The following is an 18,386-nucleotide window of genomic DNA, read 5'->3' on the forward strand; positions in this document are numbered from 1 at the left end:
TCACTTATAGGAACGGATGTAATCCCTCTTCAAAAGTGGTTCTAAAATCCATTAAAGGAGATTCGTGACCAAACCGACCCTTCCACGTGAAGGACCAATATCAATTCCTTCTACAAAATGCCTACCTGAACCTCTCCCCCCCACCCCCCACCCCCTCCTTCTTCCGACATTGCTACCCACAACTACTTCAGTGTTCACTTGTACTGTGCTATGAAATTGTTTTAAAGCTACTATATATACACATACCAAATTAATGTAGCTCTCTTTTCATATCTTTCACTTTTCACTATGTATCTCACTCAAACCTATATATAGTCACTTTCTAAATATAATTTGCAATCAAGATTGCAATGGCTAGTGGTGTCGGTTCTCCGTGTGGCACATGCAAGTTTATACATACCCCGAAGGTGCGTTCTCGACTTTGTGTTGTCACCTTACTTTCACGATTTCAATTATTAAAAGTTTATTATTTCATTAATTTCAACGTTTGGAGTTTGAAAATTAAAATATTCAATCCAAAGGCTCAACTTTCTAATAGAAAATGGAACAAATAGAAAATTGAAAATATAAAATGAAAGTTGAAAAAATTCCAAATATGCTCGGAAGTTTGCTCGAAAATTGCACAAGAACTGCCCACAAGTAGCTTGGGACCAAAACAACCCTATCACTTATAGGATCGGATGTAATCCCCCTTTAAAAGTGGTTCTAAAATCTTTTAAAGGAGATTCGGGGACAAATGGACCCTCCCACGTGTAGGACCAATCTCAATTCCTTCTTCGAAATGCCTACCTAACCCCCCCCCCCCCCCCCCCCCCCCCTTCCGACATTGCAACCCACAACTATTTCACTCTTAACTGCTAGTGTGCTATGAAATCATTTTAAAGTTACTATATACACACCTACCAAATTAATTTAGCTCATACTTTCTCTTTCACTTTTCACTATCTAGCTCGCTCAAACCAATATATATAGTCACGTTCTTGTTAGAAATAGTTATTTTTTAACATTGATTTATATAATAAAGGTTGTAATTCCATAAGGTACTCATCGTGATGATTAGTGATGTGTAAAGGTTGAATTACTGGGTGAAACTCCCTCCCTCTCATTCTATTAAAATTTAAGTTTATAAGGGTTAAAAGATGTATAATGGAAAAGGTTATCGGTTTTCTAAATTGAGGTTTCACATTGCTAAAGGGATTTCTATTCCTAAAAGGAAGTCTCACATTCGTAAAGGGATTTCTATTCCTAAAAGAAAGTTTCACATTCCTCTCGAAAGAGGGTTTCTCATAATTCCTAAACATAATTTGCAATCAAGATTGCAATGGCTAGTGGTGCCGGTTCTCTGTGTGGCGCATGCAAGTTCCTTAGCCGAAGGTGCGCTCCCGACTGTGTGTTTGCACCTTACTTTCATGATTTCAATTACTATTTCATTTATTTCAACGGGGAAAGTTATAATTTACGCCCCTCCATAATATGCCAATTATGAATGTCACCCCTGAATTATTAGTGATGTAAATATTGTCCCTCAATTTTCAAAATGTTACATATATTGCCCCTGAATTTGAAAATAAAAATATTCATTGTTTTAGTACGAAAAAAATAAAAAGAATTATAGAATATATATATGGAACAAAAAGAGAATTGAAAATGTAAAAGGAAAGTTGAAAAAAAATTCTAAATCTGCTCGGAAGTTGCTCAAAAATTGCTCGAGAATTGCCCGCAAACTGCCCACTAAGTAGCTTGGTTCAAAAAATCCTTTAAAGGAGATTCGGGATCAAACCGACTCTCCCACGTGTAGGACCAATCTCAATTGCTCCGAAATGCCTACCTAAACCTCCCATCCCTCCCCCCGACTTAGCTACCCACAAATACTTCACTCTTCACTAATAATGTGTTATAAAATCGTTTTAAAACTACTATATATACACCTACCAAACTAATTTAACTCTCACTTTATCTCTTTCACTTTTCACTATTTACCTAGCTCAAACCTATATATAGTCCCTTTCTAAACATAACTTGCAATCAATATTGCAATGGCTATTGGTGCGGTTCTCCATGTGGGGCATGCAAGTTCCTCCGTCAGAGGTGCGTTCCTGAGTGCATGTTAGCACCACACTTCTGCTCCGACCTCGGCATGGCCATTTTCGCCGCCGTTCACAAGGTTTTTGGGGCAAGCAACGTCTCCAAATTGTTGCTACAACTTCCTGTCCACCAGCGGTTCGCCGCCGTCTTTTCAATCACTTACGAAGCTCAAGCAAGAATGGAAGACTCCATCTATGACTGCGTCTCCTACATCATTGCTTTGCAACAACAGGTAACATGGAGCCCAAATCATGAGTTCCCACGCACCCAAAGAAGATAAAGTTTTAACAACGGATTTTTTTGTTTTTACAGGTCTTGAACCTTCCAGCGGAAGTGATGGAAGCGAGAGCTCTGCAGGCACAATACTTGCTGAATTCAATGAACACTGGAAATCAGAACGCGCCGTTTCCGCCCTCTTATCAGAACTCCCAGCATCATCGGGCAGCATCAATAACGATTCCAGTAATTGTGTCATTTGAAACAAATAATAAAAACACATATAATTTATGAAAGATTTTGATTTTATGTAATTATATAGCACTTTCTTTGAATAGGAATTGTCTAAATGGATTAATGGACAAATGAATTATGCTTTAATTATAAATTCATAACAGAGGCTTGTCTAACATTAATCATTATTTACAAATTTTACAGTTTTTTTTTTTTCACCAAACTTTATATAGTCTTTCTAACCATAATTTACAATCAAGATTGCAATAGCTAGTGGTGCCGGTTCTCCATGTAGCACATGCAAATTCCTTTGCCGGAGGTGCATTTTCGACCGTGTGTTTGCACCTTACTTTCACGATGTCAATTATTTAATAATTTATTATTTAATTTATTTCAACGTTTTGAATTTGAAAATTAAAATATATTCAATCCAAAGTCTCAACTTTCTAATATTAATTTTTATCATTGTTTTAGTATTAAAAAAAAAGAAAAACAACAAAATTTATAGAATATGGAACAAAAAGAAAATTGAAAATATAAAAAGAAAGTTAAAAAATTCCAAATGTGCCCGGAAGTTGCTCGAAAATTGCCCGAGAACTGCCCGCTAAGTAACTTGGTTCTAATTAACCTTAAAAGGTGAAGTAAATATGTCGTAAGGCAAATGGGTTCTAGGAACATATCCCGAGGTCGGTTTTCATTAAATTCCTTGATAACGTGTGCAGAACAAAAGAAAAATGTTCACCACTCTTTAAGGAATCAACAGATGGAAAATCTAACAATTCACCTACTCTCTGGATTACCCACTAGTATTTACCCGCTGGTCCTTAGGCATTTTGAAATTAATTTTCGATCCAATGGAACTATTTTCACACGCCTATAAATACCCTTTTCTTTTTCAAGGACGTCTTGAGCTGCTTCAGGTGCGAAGATCCAGTTCATCCAAGCCAAGCCATCCAGTTGGTGAAGAAGAAGTTTATTTCTTCAACCATTTGTAAACTCTATTCGGAGAACTAGAAAGAAGAGGCCGGAGTAAACTCTATAGGAGTTGAAAAAACTATATATAGTCCCTTTCTAAACATAATTTGCAACCAAGATTGCAATGGCTAGTGTTGCCGGTTCTCCGTGTGGCGCATGCAAGTTCCTCCGCCGAAGGTGCGTCCCCGAGTGCGTGTTCGCACCATACTTCTGCTCCGACCACGGCCCGACCATTTTCGCCGTCGTTCACAAGGTTTTCGGCGCAAGCAACTTCTCGAAGTTGTTGTTGCAGCTTCCGGTCCACCAGCGGTTCGCCGCCGTCTTTTCCATCGCTTACGAAGCTCAAGCAAGAATGGAAGACCCCATCTATGGCTGCGTCTCCTACATCATTGCTCTGCAACAACAGGTACCATGGCGCCGTTGATCAGATCATAAATTCCTACCGAAAGAAGAAAGTTTTAACAACCGATTTTTTATTTTTTTTGATTTTTTTTACAGGTCTTGAACCTGCGAGCGGAAGTGATGGAAGCGAGAGCTCTGCATGCCCAGTACTTGCTGAATTCAATGAACGCCAGAACTCCGATGCTGGGAGGGCCGCCGGCGCCGTTTCCAGCCATTGATCAGAACGCAACAACACCCCAGTATTCCGTTGATCATTTCAATGATGGAGGGTTTTGGCCACCGGAAATGTATACCGGAGAGGAAGCGGTTCCGTTTTCGGCTGAAGGGAGTAGCATGCAGAGAGATTCGCCATGGCACGTGGGTGAACTCCAAGCTTTAGCATTGAAAATGACCAAAACTGAGCCTAGCTAGGTTCTAGGCTGGCCTGTTCCGAACCTGATTGTTTGAGTCTTGTATTTTAATAATTTAGTTTTTATTTTCGGTTTTGTGTACTTAAACTATGTAATAGTTTAAGTTAATCCTCTTTATTTTAACAATCTAATTTAATTTCAACATTGCATCTTTTTTTAATTTAAAATTATATTTTTTTCCATTCGAAATACACGGAATATTATTTCAAGCTAATTAATTGTAATATTAGAAAGCAGTTAATTAACATCAATAACAATTACAATAATTTTGTCATTTCGGTCAAATAATAAAACACATAATTTGTGAAAGATTTCAATTTTATGTAATAAAGCATCACTTTCTTTAACTAGGAATTGCCCAAATGAATTAATGGACAAATTTTACTATTTTTTTTAAGAAACTTTATGCGAATGAATTTCAGTATTAGTTTTTAGAAAATAAATGAGTAATATATTAAACATAACTAGTTCAAAGAATATATTTAGCTACAAAATGAATTTACTTGAAAACTCTTTGTACACTGTTTAATGTGACATTTATCACGTTAGATATAATAAAGTTGAAAAGAAAAAAAAAAAGTTACATAATCAATAACATCTATTGATCGCAGAGTCAAACTCCAACTAATTTGCTAATCAATTTTCTATAAAAACCTAATATTATCAGCTGCTCATAATAACTAATGGAATCAACTATTAGCTATCTACTATGATAATTGCCAAACAGGCCTAAAAACATGAAAGTTTGACTATCGCTTTTACGATTCTCTAGCACCAAAACTTTACGTTGGTTAAATTATTATAATGATACATGTTCTTAACTATGAACAAATACTTTAAATAACTAAGACGTAGATCAGAGTCATCTCAAATTCTCGCTATTTATGGTGGCATTAATTTTATTCCTAACGTACTTAACGTTTTACGTAACGTACTTACGTACGTAACGTTTTTACGTTACGTTTGAATTTTATATATATATATATATATATATATATATATATATATATATATATAATTCAAAAGTAACGTAAAACGTTACATATGTTACGTAATATATATATATATATATATATATATATATATATATATATATATATATATATTACGTAACATATGTAACGTTTTACGTTACTTTTGAATTATATATATATATATATATATATATATATATATATATATATATATATATATATATATATATGCATTTATGATATTAATTTACGCAATCTATTATCAATTCTATTTTAAAGATTTTTATGATTATTAAATGGAATAAATATATGGTTCAGATGATGTCAATGCTATTTCTAGCCGTGTTTGGCATAGTTAGTTGTATGTAAAGCCAACTGAAAACTAAATAAATAGTTGCAAATCAACCATGTCACTTATAATATGAGATGTAATCCCCTTTAAAAGTGGTTCTAAAATACTTTAAAAGGAGATTCAGGATCAAACCGACCCTCCTACATGTACGACCAATCTCAATTACTTCATCGAAATGCTTACCTAAAACCCCCCACGTACCCCCTCCTTTCGACATTGCTACCCGCAACTACTTCACTCTTCACAGCTAGTGTGCTATGAAATTGTTTTAAAGCTACTATATATACACCTACCAAATTAACTTATCTCTCACTTTATCTCTTTCACTTTTCACTATCTATATCGCTCAAACCCTATATATAGTCACTTTCTAAACACAATTTGCAATCAAGATTGCAATGGCTAGTGGTGCTGGTTCTCCGTGTGGTGAACTCCAAGCTTTAGCACTGAGAATGACCAAAACCTAGACTAGGTTCTAGGCCACCCTGTTCCAACCCCGTTGGTTCGAGAAATGTATTTTAATAATCTAGTTTTTATTTTCCTTTTTGCAATTTGCTTCAATTCATATTAAGCTTAAACATATGTAATAGTTTAAGTTGATCCTTTTAATTATAATTAATAATCTTGTTTAATTTCGACTTTTAATTTATAATTATATTTTTTCCATTCGAGATACACGAATGTTTCAAACTAATTGATTGTAATATTGGAAAGAGAATATCGTACGTCATCGGACAACATCAATAACCATTACAATAATTGTGCCATTTCAGACAAATATTACCATTCAATGTGACACTTATCACACGTTAGATATAGTCAATTACACATAGTGATCATAGAGTCAAATTCAACTCTTTTACCAATCAATTTTCAATAAACCGCTAATATTATCAACAACTCATCATATCAACTTTTTGAAAAACAACTATTAGCTATCTACTATCCTAATTTCCAAACACACATAAAAACATGAAAGTTTGACTACCGTACCGCTTTTGCAATCCCCTAGCCCCTCATCCTTACATTGATTACATTATAAGAATACACGTTCTTAACCGTGAACAAATACTTTGAATAACATAACTATGACGTAGATCTAAGTCATCATTGATCTCATATTCTCGCTATTTGTGGCAGAATTAAATTTATTTGTAACGTACATAACGTTTTACGTTACATTTGAAATTCGTATATAGCTAGTGTGCATTTATGATATTCATTTATGCACTCTGCCATCAATTCTATTTTAAAGGTTGGTATGCTTTTTAAAGGTAATAAATACATCACTGCTCGAAATTTTAGAATTTTCGACCAACTGAAAGTGATCTTAAATTAAGTCGAAAGCAAAAATTGGTCGGAAATAGCAATAAAGGTTTTTTCGGATACCAAAAGTGGTCGGAACAAGACTTTCGACTTGATTTAAGATCACTTTCAGGTGGTCGGAAATTCCATAATTTCCAGCAGTGACATGCATGATTAAGGTGATGTCAACGCAATATTTTGTTTGAGAAAATTTAATAAAAAATAAAAATAAATAAAGTATGCATTATATTAAATCGTTTTGATCTTAACGTAAAATGTTACATTTCAAATTTGTATATATTGTGCATTTAATACATTACATTTTAAATTTGTATATATTGTGCATCTCAATTACTTCATCGAAATGCTTACCTAAACCTCCCCCCCCCCCCCCCCCCCCTCCTTCCAACATTGCCTTCACGGCTAGTGTGCTATGAAATTATTTTAAAACTACTATATATACACCTACCAAATTAATAACTTATCTCTCACTTTATCTCTTTCACTTTTCACTATCTATCTCGCTCAAACCCTATATATAGTCACTTTCTAAACATAATTTGCAATCAAGATTGCAATGGCTAGTGGTGCTAGTTCTCCGTGTGGTGCACGCAAGTTCTTTCGCCGAAGGTGCATTCCCGACTGTGTGTTGGCACCTTACTTTCCCAATTTCAATTATTTAATTGTTTATTATTTCAATTGTTTTAACATTTGAAATTTGAAAATTAAAATATTCAATCCAAAGTCCAACTTTCTAATACTAATTTTTTTTTCATTGATTTATTTATTAGAAAAACAAAACAAAATGAATTATAGAAATGGAACAAAAAGAAAATTGAAAATATAGAAGGAAAGTTTTAAAAAATTTCAAATATGCATGGAAGTTGGTCGAATATTGCCCGATAATTGTCCGCTAGTAACTTGGGACCAAATCAACCCAGTCACTTATAATATCGGATGTAATCTGCTTTAAAAGTGGTTCAAAAACCCCTGGACCGGCTCAAAAGGGATAATTTCAACGATGGGGGCTTTTGGTACCGGAAACGTATATCGGAGAGGAAGCAGTCCCATTTCCGGTTGAAGAGAGAGCATGCAGATAGCTTCACCATCGGACGTGGGTGAACTCCAAACTTTAACACTGAGAATGACCAAAACCGGGCCTAGGTTCTAGGCCGGCCGGTTCCAACCCTGATGGTTCGAGGGTTATATTTTAACAATCTAATTTTTTTTTCCGATTTTGCAATTTGCTTCAATTCATATTAAGTTAATCCTTTTAATTTTAATTAATAATCTAGTTTAATTTCAACTTTTAATTTATAATTATATATTTTTTCCATTCGAGATACACCAAATGTTTCAAACTAATTTATGGTAATACTAGTTTTTTTACGGGCATTGCACGATTGGGATAATGCCCAATTTTTTTTTTAAATAAGTACTTTAAAATACATTAAGGCAAGATTATATTGGAATTGTTCATGCATAGATAATTGAATGTTGAATTTGCGTATTTAAATAAGTAATTTTAAGTTTACAAATGCAAGATAATATAGTTAATATTGGTTATAATTGTCAATAAAATAATTGTATGGGTATGGTTGAAACCAAATACGGGACATAAGGGAGAGCAAATAAAAATTAGGGCATAAAAGATTAAATATATACTAATATTGAAGTGCTAACTGCTGATTGCCAAACAAGGACATTGCGAGATAGTTTCCTACTTCAATTTGTTGTGTGGTTTGAATACTCTTTTTATCAATAAATCCCCCAAGTAGTTAATATGATTGGCTTAATTATATTTTTTATTTTTATAACAATTATTATTATTATTATTATTATTATTATTATTATTATTATTATTATTATTATTATTATTATTATTATTATTATTATTATTATTATTATTATTATTATTATTATGAAATATATTTATACCCTTAGATCATTTTACATGTTAATCTAAACAGTTAATTTTTTCAAATATCTTTTTACCAACCGTTAATATAATTCGCTAGTCAAATCCGCTAACACTAACCGCTAACTGCTGATTATCAAACAAGGACATTGCGGGGTAGTTCTCACTTCAATTTGTTGTGTGATTTGAATACTCTCTTTGTCATCAAATCCCTCAAGTAGTTAATATGATTGGCTTTATTAATTATATTTTTTTAATTTTAAATTTTTTTATGGTATTAATAAAATACTTGGTAAATAAATATATAGCATTATTTTGTATTATAACTTTGATATTAAATTAAAAAAATAGTGCACAAAAAAGATAATAGACAATGCAGTGAATATAAGTAATTGATGAATTTGAATATAAAGAATTTTTACATTGGAGAAAAATAAAGACAATATAACTAATGAAATTATTTTTCTTAATTAATTTATTGATAATGAATAATTTGTTTTTAAAAAAGACATTGTACGGATAATGTAGCGAATATAATTAATTGATGAATTTGAATGTAAAGAATTTTTATATTGGTGAAAATTAAGACAATATAACTAATGAAATTATTTCTCTTGTTTAATTTATTGATAATGCATAATTTTTTATTGAATAAAGACATTGTAGACACATAATTCTAAATTAAAGAAATGCATATGTATTATTTTTTGTTGTAGCTACTAAATTATTAATTATATAATTTAATAGGAGTAAAATAGAGTACTAATTATGTCAACTTTAATTTGATTGGGATGGGTTCGAACCTAAGACCTTTCTTATTAAATCAATGAGTAAATTAATGGTGAACTAACGAAAATTAACAGAAAAGATAATATTTAACAAGAAAGTTAAAGGATAATCATATTCATTAAGGATAAATTAGGAAATCTCAAGGAAAAATTAAAATATATTCAATCTGAACCATTCATTTGATTAAAAAAAATTGACTGTTATTTTTCTACCCATTATAGGCCTAACTCTCTTGGATTCTTATTAGTATATATATATATATATATATATATATATATATATATATATATATATATATATATATATATATATATATATATATATATATATATATATATATATATATATATATATATATATATATATATATATATATATATATATATGTATATATATGTATGTATGTATATATATATATATATATATATATATATATATATATATATATATATATATATATATATATATATATATATATATATATATAATTAGGGCTGTCAAAACGGGCCGGCCCGCCCCACCGTGGGTTTTTCTTTTTGCGGATTTTTGCGGGCCGACCCGCGAAGCCCGCGGGCTAGGAGATATACAACCCAAGCCCGCCCCATGCAGGCTTGCGGGCCCCGCGGGTTGGCCCGCGGGCTGGTGTTAAAATTTTAAAAAAAAATAAAAAATGTCTAATAAGCATCTTTTCTTCTCTTCTTCTAGGATTTGTTCTTCTATGACTGAAAGGACAACATATTGAGGCCCCTAATTTAGTCTTCAATCCCAACCTCCTCCCAGATCAACTTGGACACTATTTCATCCTACTGTGGAACATATTCCTGCATGCCAAAATGCATTTCATTAATTATAAATAAACTTTATAAGTTTAAGACAAAATAAAAACAAAAATAAAAGTTGCCTAGTGGATTAGAGATTTTTTTCTTTAGTCTTAAACAATTATATTATATTATATATAGAGAGAGACAGTAAACAGTAGTCAATTAGGATTAGGATTAGAAATTTAGGTTTTACCTCTTTTCTTTAGTCTTAAGCAGTTTCTTTACTGTTATATTATATTTTATAATTTATATATTATATAATATAATATATACATATATTTTTTTTAAAGGGCTTGGCCCGCGGGTAGGCCCGCAACCCGCGCGGGCTATTGCCCTCCGCGGGCTAAGCCCATTAGGCCCGCGTTTTCACGGGCCTATTTTTTGGTGGCCCTAACCCGCCCCACTGTGGGGCGGGTGCGGGCCAGCCCGCAGATTTTGACCCACTTTGACAGCCCTATATATATATATATATATATATATATATATATATATATATATATATATATATATATATATATATATATATATATATAGTAGATTAGAAAGAGAATATCACACGTCATCAGAAAACATCAATAACCATTACAATAATTGTTCCATTTCAGACAAATATGACTCAATATCTATATATATATATATATATATATAGTAGATTAGAAAGAGAATATCACACGTCATCAGAAAACATCAATAATCATTACAATAATTGTTCCATTTCAGACAAATATGACTCTTCAATGTGACATTATCACGTTAAATATAGTTAAGTTGAAAAGAAAAAAAGTTACATAGTCCCTTCACTTAATACTGTTAATTATGACAAGCCTGAATGGATTGTGGACAGTGGTGCCACAAATCATATTGTATGTGACTTGAAGATATTAAACACTCAAGAAAGGGTTCACAATCTGCATGTTAAGTTGCCAAATGGTCAACAAGCTGTCATTACTTTCACTGGTTCAGTGCATCTATCTGATGATTTCATTCTGGAAAATGTATTGTATGTGCCTGGTTTTCAACACAATCTGATCTCAGTAGGAGCTTTTATCAAGAACTCCAATCTTACCATGAAAATGTATTCTAATCAATGCATTATACAGGATGCTGCCCATGGCAAGGTGATTGGAAAGGCTGAGCTGTGCAGTGCACTATACCATTTAACCTTTCCTGTTATATCTGCAGTATGCAATTCAATTTATGTCATTAGAAAATGTATTTTGTGGCACTAGGGCATGCTTCATATTCAAAACTACAACTCTTGAAAGATTTGGAACCCACTATTCAAGTCAATAAAGAATTTATATGTGATTCTTGTCACTTTGCTAAACAAAAAAAGATCTCATTTTCAGTCTAGTTCTTCTATCTCAACTAACTGTTTTGATTTTGTACATATGGATATATGGGGACCCTATAAAACAGCCACCACATGTGGCCATCATTATCTCCTTACTATATTGGATGATCACAATAAGACTGTTTGGGTATATCTGATGAAGACCAAGTGTGAGGTGAGAAGTTTGGTTTCAGGATTTTGCAGCCTTGTTGAGAATCAGTTTGGTACAAGTGTGAAATGCCTAAGGTCAGATAATGGGGCTGAATTGAAGATGACTGATTTTTTCAGACAAAAGGGCATTGTGCATCAAACTTCTTGTGTGCATACACCTCAGCAGAACAATAGAGTTGAGAGAAAACATGGTCACTTACTATCAGTTGCCAGGGCTCTCAAATTTCAAGCCAACCTACCAGAGTGGTTTTAGGGAGAATGTGTTTTGCATGCAGCCTACCTGATTAATAGACTCCCCACTGCTGCTATCAACAACCAGATCCCACAGTACAACCAATTGAAGGTCTTTGGTTGTTTAGCATATGCTACCACAATAGTGCCTAAATCAAAGTTGGATGCCAGGGCCAGAAAGTGTATTTTCCTTGGATATGGGAGCAACACAAAAGGATACAAACTTTATGATCTGCTGTCCAGAGAGCTCTTCATGTCTAGAGATGTAGTTCTTTATGAACAAGTTTTCCCCTTTCAGCAAGGCAACAGTCAAGAAAAAGGACCTCCTCAGATCATACTACCCACAATGAGTAGCATTCCCAATGAGGACTCTGAAAGGATCTCATATCAAATACCAGTCAATAGCAGCAATGAACAGACTCAGAATCAGTATCTGCATGAAGTTCTTGAGTCAACTGATGAAGTAAGTCCTCAAAATCAAACCAGTAGTCAGAATGATCAGGCTGGCTCTAATTCCTTAATGAGAGCCAAAGGCAGTCACCTGATGTATCACAGTGTACTGAAAATTATCAACAACAGGCTACTAGAAAGTCCACAAGATAGAGAAACACTCCCACTTACCTGCAAAATTATGTCTGCCAAAATTTAGCTGTGAAAACCTGACCTCATCCCTTGAGTAAGGTTTTGGATTACAGCAGGTTAGCAACAAACTTTCAATCGTTTGTCATGAATATAACATGCCATTCAGAACCCAAATCCTATCAAGAAGCCGTCTAACATGATTGTTGGAGGAAAGCTATAGAGGAGGAAATCAAAGCCCTAGAAAAGGAATGCCACTTGGCAACTGGTAGATCTCCCCCCCCCCCCCCCCCCCCCCACCCCTTTCAAAAAGTCCATTGGGTGTAAATGGGCATACAAAACCAAGCACAAATCTGATGGCACCATTGAAGGATATAAGCAAGGCTGGTGGCAAAGGGTTACAACTAAACTTTGGGCATTGATTACTTGGACACTTTCAGTACAATGGCCAAAATGACCGCCATTAGAACACTCTTAGCAGTGGCAGCAGCAAAGGGTTGGCATCTACACCAAATGGATGTCAACAATGCATTCCTCCATGGAGAATTATAAGAGGAGGTATATATGCAACTGCCCCCTAGTGTCCCAAGACAGAGAGTTGGTCAAGTCTGCAAGCTAAATAAGTCACTCTATGGTCTGAAGCAAGCTAGCAGGCAGTGGAACACTAAGCTAAGCATTGCTCTACAAAGTATGGGGTTTAAACAATCTATACCTGACAATTCTATGTTCACTAAAGGTGAGGGACATTCTTTTATGGCCTTGCTAGTCTATGTAGATGATATAGTTGTTGCCAGTGCAGATATAAAAGCCATACAGGAAATCAAAGGACAACTCAATGCCAAGTTTCAAATAAAGGATCTAGGATCCTTGAAATATTTTTTAGGTCTAGAGGTTGCTAGACAGGGTAAAGGAATTAATAATGTATGCCAAAGAAAGTACACCCTTGAATTACTAAATGATACAGGATTTACAGATTGCAAGCCAATACATAGCCCCACAGTACCATCACATAACTCAGTAAGCATATTGGTGAGCCTCTTGAAGACAACACACAGTACAGGAAGATAGTTGGGAAACTCCTATACCTAACTATCACCAGACCGGATATTAGTTTTGCAACTCTCTCAGTTCCTTGATTGCCCCACTCATTCACACCTACAGGCTGCTCATAGGGTGCTCAGGTACATCAAGGCTGCCCCTGCTCAAGGGATGTTCTTCCCCTCTAGTTCTGACTTAAAGCTGAAGGCCTTTTCTAATTCAGATTGGGGGGCTTGTGTTGATACTAGAAGATTTTTAACTGGTTTCTGCATCTTCTTGGGGAATGCTTTGGTGTCATGGAAGTCCAAGAAACAAGTAACTGTGTCCAAGTCCTCATCAGAAGCTGAATATAGGGCATTGGCAGCTACAACTTGTGAAGTCCAAGGGATATCTTACCTTCTGAATGAACTGGAAATTAATCACAGTGGTCCTGCAGCTGTTTATTGTGACGGTAAATCCGCCATTGCCATTGCAAAGAACCCAGTTTTTCATGAGCACACCAAACACATCGAACTAGATTGTCATCTAGTTAGAGAGACACTTAGTAAAGGAGTAATCAAGTTGTTCCATGTCGGATCTAAAAGTCAGTTGGCAGATACCTTCACCAAGACACATTGTCCCAGTTCATTCCACAAGTATATTTCCAAGCTTGGCTTGTTCAATATGTAAACTCCAGCTTGCGGGGGCTATCAGGAGACTAACTCAGCTGACTTGGCATTATGTTTGTTAGTCCAGTCAGCATAACAGTTTGCATAGCTGTCACCCTTTTGTTAGTTAAGCTTGTGTTAGCTAAGTAATTAGCTTGTTGTATATAAACCTTTCTCCTTCCTTCAATGAAACTGTTAGATGTTTTTCTTGTTCAGTTTCAATCTGTTTTCTTCTCTCGATTGAGTTCCGCAACACATATTCTATAATTGTTTTTTTTTTTCAATACTTAAACAATGAAAAAAAATTATATTAGAAAGTCAAGATATTGAATTGAATATATTTTAATTAATATTCAAATACCAAACGTTGAAATAAACAAAATAATATACTATTAAATAATTGAAATCATGAAAGTAAGGTGCAAACACAAATTGAGAAACGCACCACCAATGAAGAAATTTGGATGCGCCACACGGAGATCCAGCACCACTAGCCATGGCAATCATCATTAATAACAAAATATATATATATATATATATATATATATATATATATATATATATATAATTCAAACGTAACGTAAAACGTTACGTACGTTACGAAAAAAATTAATGCCGCCACAAATAGCGAGAATATGAGATGATTAGAGGACGGTTATCGTGCAATATTCGAGCAACTTTCGAGCATATTTTAAATTTTTTTCAACTTTCCTTTTATATTTTCAATTTTCTTTTTATTCCATTTCTGCAATTCTTTTTGTTTTTTTTAATACTAAAACGATGAAAAATTAATATTATAAAGTTGAGACTTTGGATTGAATATTTTTATTTTCAAATTCCAAACGTTGAAATAAAGGAAATAATAAAGAATTAAATACTTTAAATCGAGAAACTAAGGTTAAAACACACAATCAGGAACACACCACCGGCAAAGGAACTTGCATGCCCCACACGGAGAACCAGCACCATTAGCAATGGCAATCTTGATTGATAACAGATTGCGTAACTTAATATCATAAATGCATAAATTTAAACATAACGTAAAACGTTACTTACATTACGAATACAATTAGTGCTGTCACAACTAGCGAGAATATGAGATGATTAGCGCACAGTTATCGTGCAATTTTTGAGCAACTTCCGAGCATAATTTGAATTTTTTTCAACTTAACTTTTATATTTTCAATTTTCTTTTTGTTCCATTTTCTATAATTGTTTTTTTTTTAATACTAAAACAATGAAAAAAAATTATATTAGAAAGTTGACACTTTGAATTGAATATTTTTAATTAATTTTCAAATACATTGAAATAAACGAAATAATAAACTATTAAATAATTGAAATCATGAAAATAAGGTGCGAACACAAAATGGGAAATGCACCACCAATGAAGGAACTTGGATGCGCCACACGAAGAACCAGCAGCATTGTCCATGGCAATCATCATTGATATATATATATATATATATATATATATATATATATATATATATATATATATTAAATTCAAACGTAACGTAAAACATTAGCAATAAAATTAATGCTACTACAAATAGCGAGAATATGAGATGATTAGCGCATGATTATCGTGCAATTTTCGAAAACTTCCGAGCATATTTTAAATTTTTTTCAACTTTCCTTTTATATTTTCAATTTTCTTTTTGTTACATATTCTATAATTGTTTGTGTTTTTTTTTTAATACTAAAACAATTAAAAAAAAATTTATCTTAGAAAGTTGAGACTTTGAATTGAATATATTTTAATTAATTTTCAAATTCCAAACGCTGAAATAAATGAAATAATAAACTATTAAATAATTGAAATAATGAAAGTAAGGTGCAAATACAATCTAGGGAACGCACCACCAATGAAGAAGGAACTCGTATACGCCACACGGAGAACTAGCACCACTAGCCATGGCAATCTTAATTGATAACAAATTGCGTAAATTAATATCATAAATGCACAATATATATATATATATATATATATATATATATATATATATATATATATATATATATATATATATATATATATATATATATATATATATATATATAATTCAAACGTAACGTAAAACGTTACGTACGTTACGAATAAAATTAATGCTGCCACAAATAGCGAGAATATGAGACGATTGGTGGACGGTTATCGTGCAATATTCGAACAACTTCTGAGCATATTTTTAAATTTTTTCTACTTTAATTTTATATTTTCAATTTTATTTTGTTCCATTTCTACAGTTCTTTTTGTTTTTTTTTTTTTTAATACTAAAACAATGAAAAAAATTAATATTAGAAAGTTGGGACTTTGGATTGAATATTTTTATTTTCAAATTCCAAACTTTGAAATAAAGGAAATAATAAACTGTTAAATAATTGAAATCGGGAAAGTAAGGTGCAATCACATAGTCAGGAACGCACCACCGGCGAAGGAACTTACATGCGCCACACGGAGAACCAGCACCACTAGCCATGGCAATCTTGATTGATAACAGATTGCGTAACTTAATATCATAAATGAATAAATTCAAGCGTAACGTAAAACGTTACTTACGTTACGAATACAATTAGTGCTGCCACAAATAGCGAGAATATGAGATGATTAGCGCACGGTTATCGTGCAATTTTCGAGCAACTTCCGAGCATAATTTGAAATTTTTTTCAACTTTACTTTTATATTTTCAATTTTCTTTTTGTTCCATTTTCTATAATTGTTTTTTTTTAATACTAAAACAATGAAAAAAAAATTATATTAGAAAGTTGAGACTTTGAATTGAATATTTTTAATTAATTTTCAAATACCTTGAAATAAACGAAATAATAAACTATTAAATAATTGAAATCATGAAAGTAAGGTGCGAACACAAAATGTGGAACGCACCACCAATCAAGGAACTTGGATGGGCCACACGGAGAACCATCAGCATTGGCCATGGCAATCATCATTATATTGATATATATATATATATATATATATATATATATATATATATATATATATATATATAATTCATACGTAACGTATTGCGTTACGTACGTTACGATTAAAATTAATGCTGCCACAAATAGCGAGAATATGAGATGATTAGAGGACGGTTATCGTGCAATATTCGAGCAACTTCCGAGCATATTTTTAATTTTTTTTTAACTTTCCTTTTATATTTTCAATTTACTTTTTGTTCCATTTCTGCACTTCTTTTTTTTTTTTTAATACTAAAACGATGAAAAAATTAATATTAGAAAGTTGAGACTTTGGATTGAATATTTTTATTTTCAAATTCCAAATGTTGAAATAAAGGAAATAATAAAGTGTTAAATAATTGAAATCGGGAAAGTAAGGTGCAAACACACGGTCAGGAACGCACCACCGGCGAAGGAACTTGCATGCATCACTCGAAGAACCAGCACAACTAGCCATGGCAATCTTGAATGATAACAGATTGCATAAATTAATATTATAAATGCCTTATATATATATATATATATATATATATATATATATATATATATATATATATATATATATATATATATATATATATATATATATTAAATTCAAACGTAACGTAAAACGTTTCGAATAAAATTAATGTTGCCACAAATAGCGAGAGTATGAGATGATTAGCGCACGGTTATCGTGCAATTTTCAACAACTTCCGAGCATATTTTGACTTTTTTTCCACATTCCTTTTATATTTTCAATTTTCTCTTTGTTCCATATTCTATAACTGTTTTTGTTTTTTTTAATACTAAAACAATGAAAAAAAATATTAGAAAGTTGAGACTTTGAATTGAATATATTTTAATTAATATTCAAATACCAAACGTTGAAATAAACAAAATAATAAACTATTAAATAATTGAAATCATGAAAGTAAGGTGCAAACACAAATTGGGGAA

General features: G+C 32.6%; 2 protein-coding genes across 2 annotated transcripts; both read left to right on the forward strand.

The window, feature by feature from the left end:
• Positions 1–3,557: 3,557 nt before the first annotated feature.
• On the forward strand, positions 3,558–4,375 carry LOC109182688 (LOB domain-containing protein 18-like). The gene is made up of 2 exons (XM_019332838.1): positions 3,558–3,916; positions 4,009–4,375. The coding sequence occupies exons 1-2, from the start codon at positions 3,635–3,637 to the stop codon at positions 4,321–4,323; spliced, it is 597 nt and encodes a 198-aa protein (XP_019188383.1). The 5' UTR covers positions 3,558–3,634; the 3' UTR covers positions 4,324–4,375.
• An 8,984-nt stretch (positions 4,376–13,359) lies between these two features.
• LOC109182618 (uncharacterized mitochondrial protein AtMg00810-like) lies at positions 13,360–14,502 on the forward strand. The gene is made up of 2 exons (XM_019332767.1): positions 13,360–13,824; positions 13,957–14,502. The coding sequence occupies exons 1-2, from the start codon at positions 13,360–13,362 to the stop codon at positions 14,500–14,502; spliced, it is 1,011 nt and encodes a 336-aa protein (XP_019188312.1).
• The last annotated feature ends 3,884 nt before the right edge of the window (positions 14,503–18,386 follow it).

Source organism: Ipomoea nil, unplaced genomic scaffold (genome assembly GCF_001879475.1).
Source record: "Ipomoea nil cultivar Tokyo-kokei standard unplaced genomic scaffold, Asagao_1.1 scaffold1074, whole genome shotgun sequence".
Taxonomy (NCBI): domain Eukaryota; kingdom Viridiplantae; phylum Streptophyta; class Magnoliopsida; order Solanales; family Convolvulaceae; genus Ipomoea; species Ipomoea nil.

What these genes read in the sequence shown, in the direction of transcription:
- LOC109182688 (XM_019332838.1), top strand. Translation starts at nt 3,635, where the DNA reads ATGGCTAGTGTTGCCGGTTCTCCGTGTGGCGCATGCAAGTTCCTCCGC. An exon ending in TCATTGCTCTGCAACAACAG is followed by an intron (nt 3,917 to 4,008) that starts GTACCATGGCGC and finishes TTTTTTTTACAG; the next exon opens with GTCTTGAACCTGCGAGCGGA.
- LOC109182618 (XM_019332767.1), top strand. Translation starts at nt 13,360, where the DNA reads ATGCAACTGCCCCCTAGTGTCCCAAGACAGAGAGTTGGTCAAGTCTGC. An exon ending in ATAACTCAGTAAGCATATTG is followed by an intron (nt 13,825 to 13,956) that starts GTGAGCCTCTTG and finishes TCACACCTACAG; the next exon opens with GCTGCTCATAGGGTGCTCAG.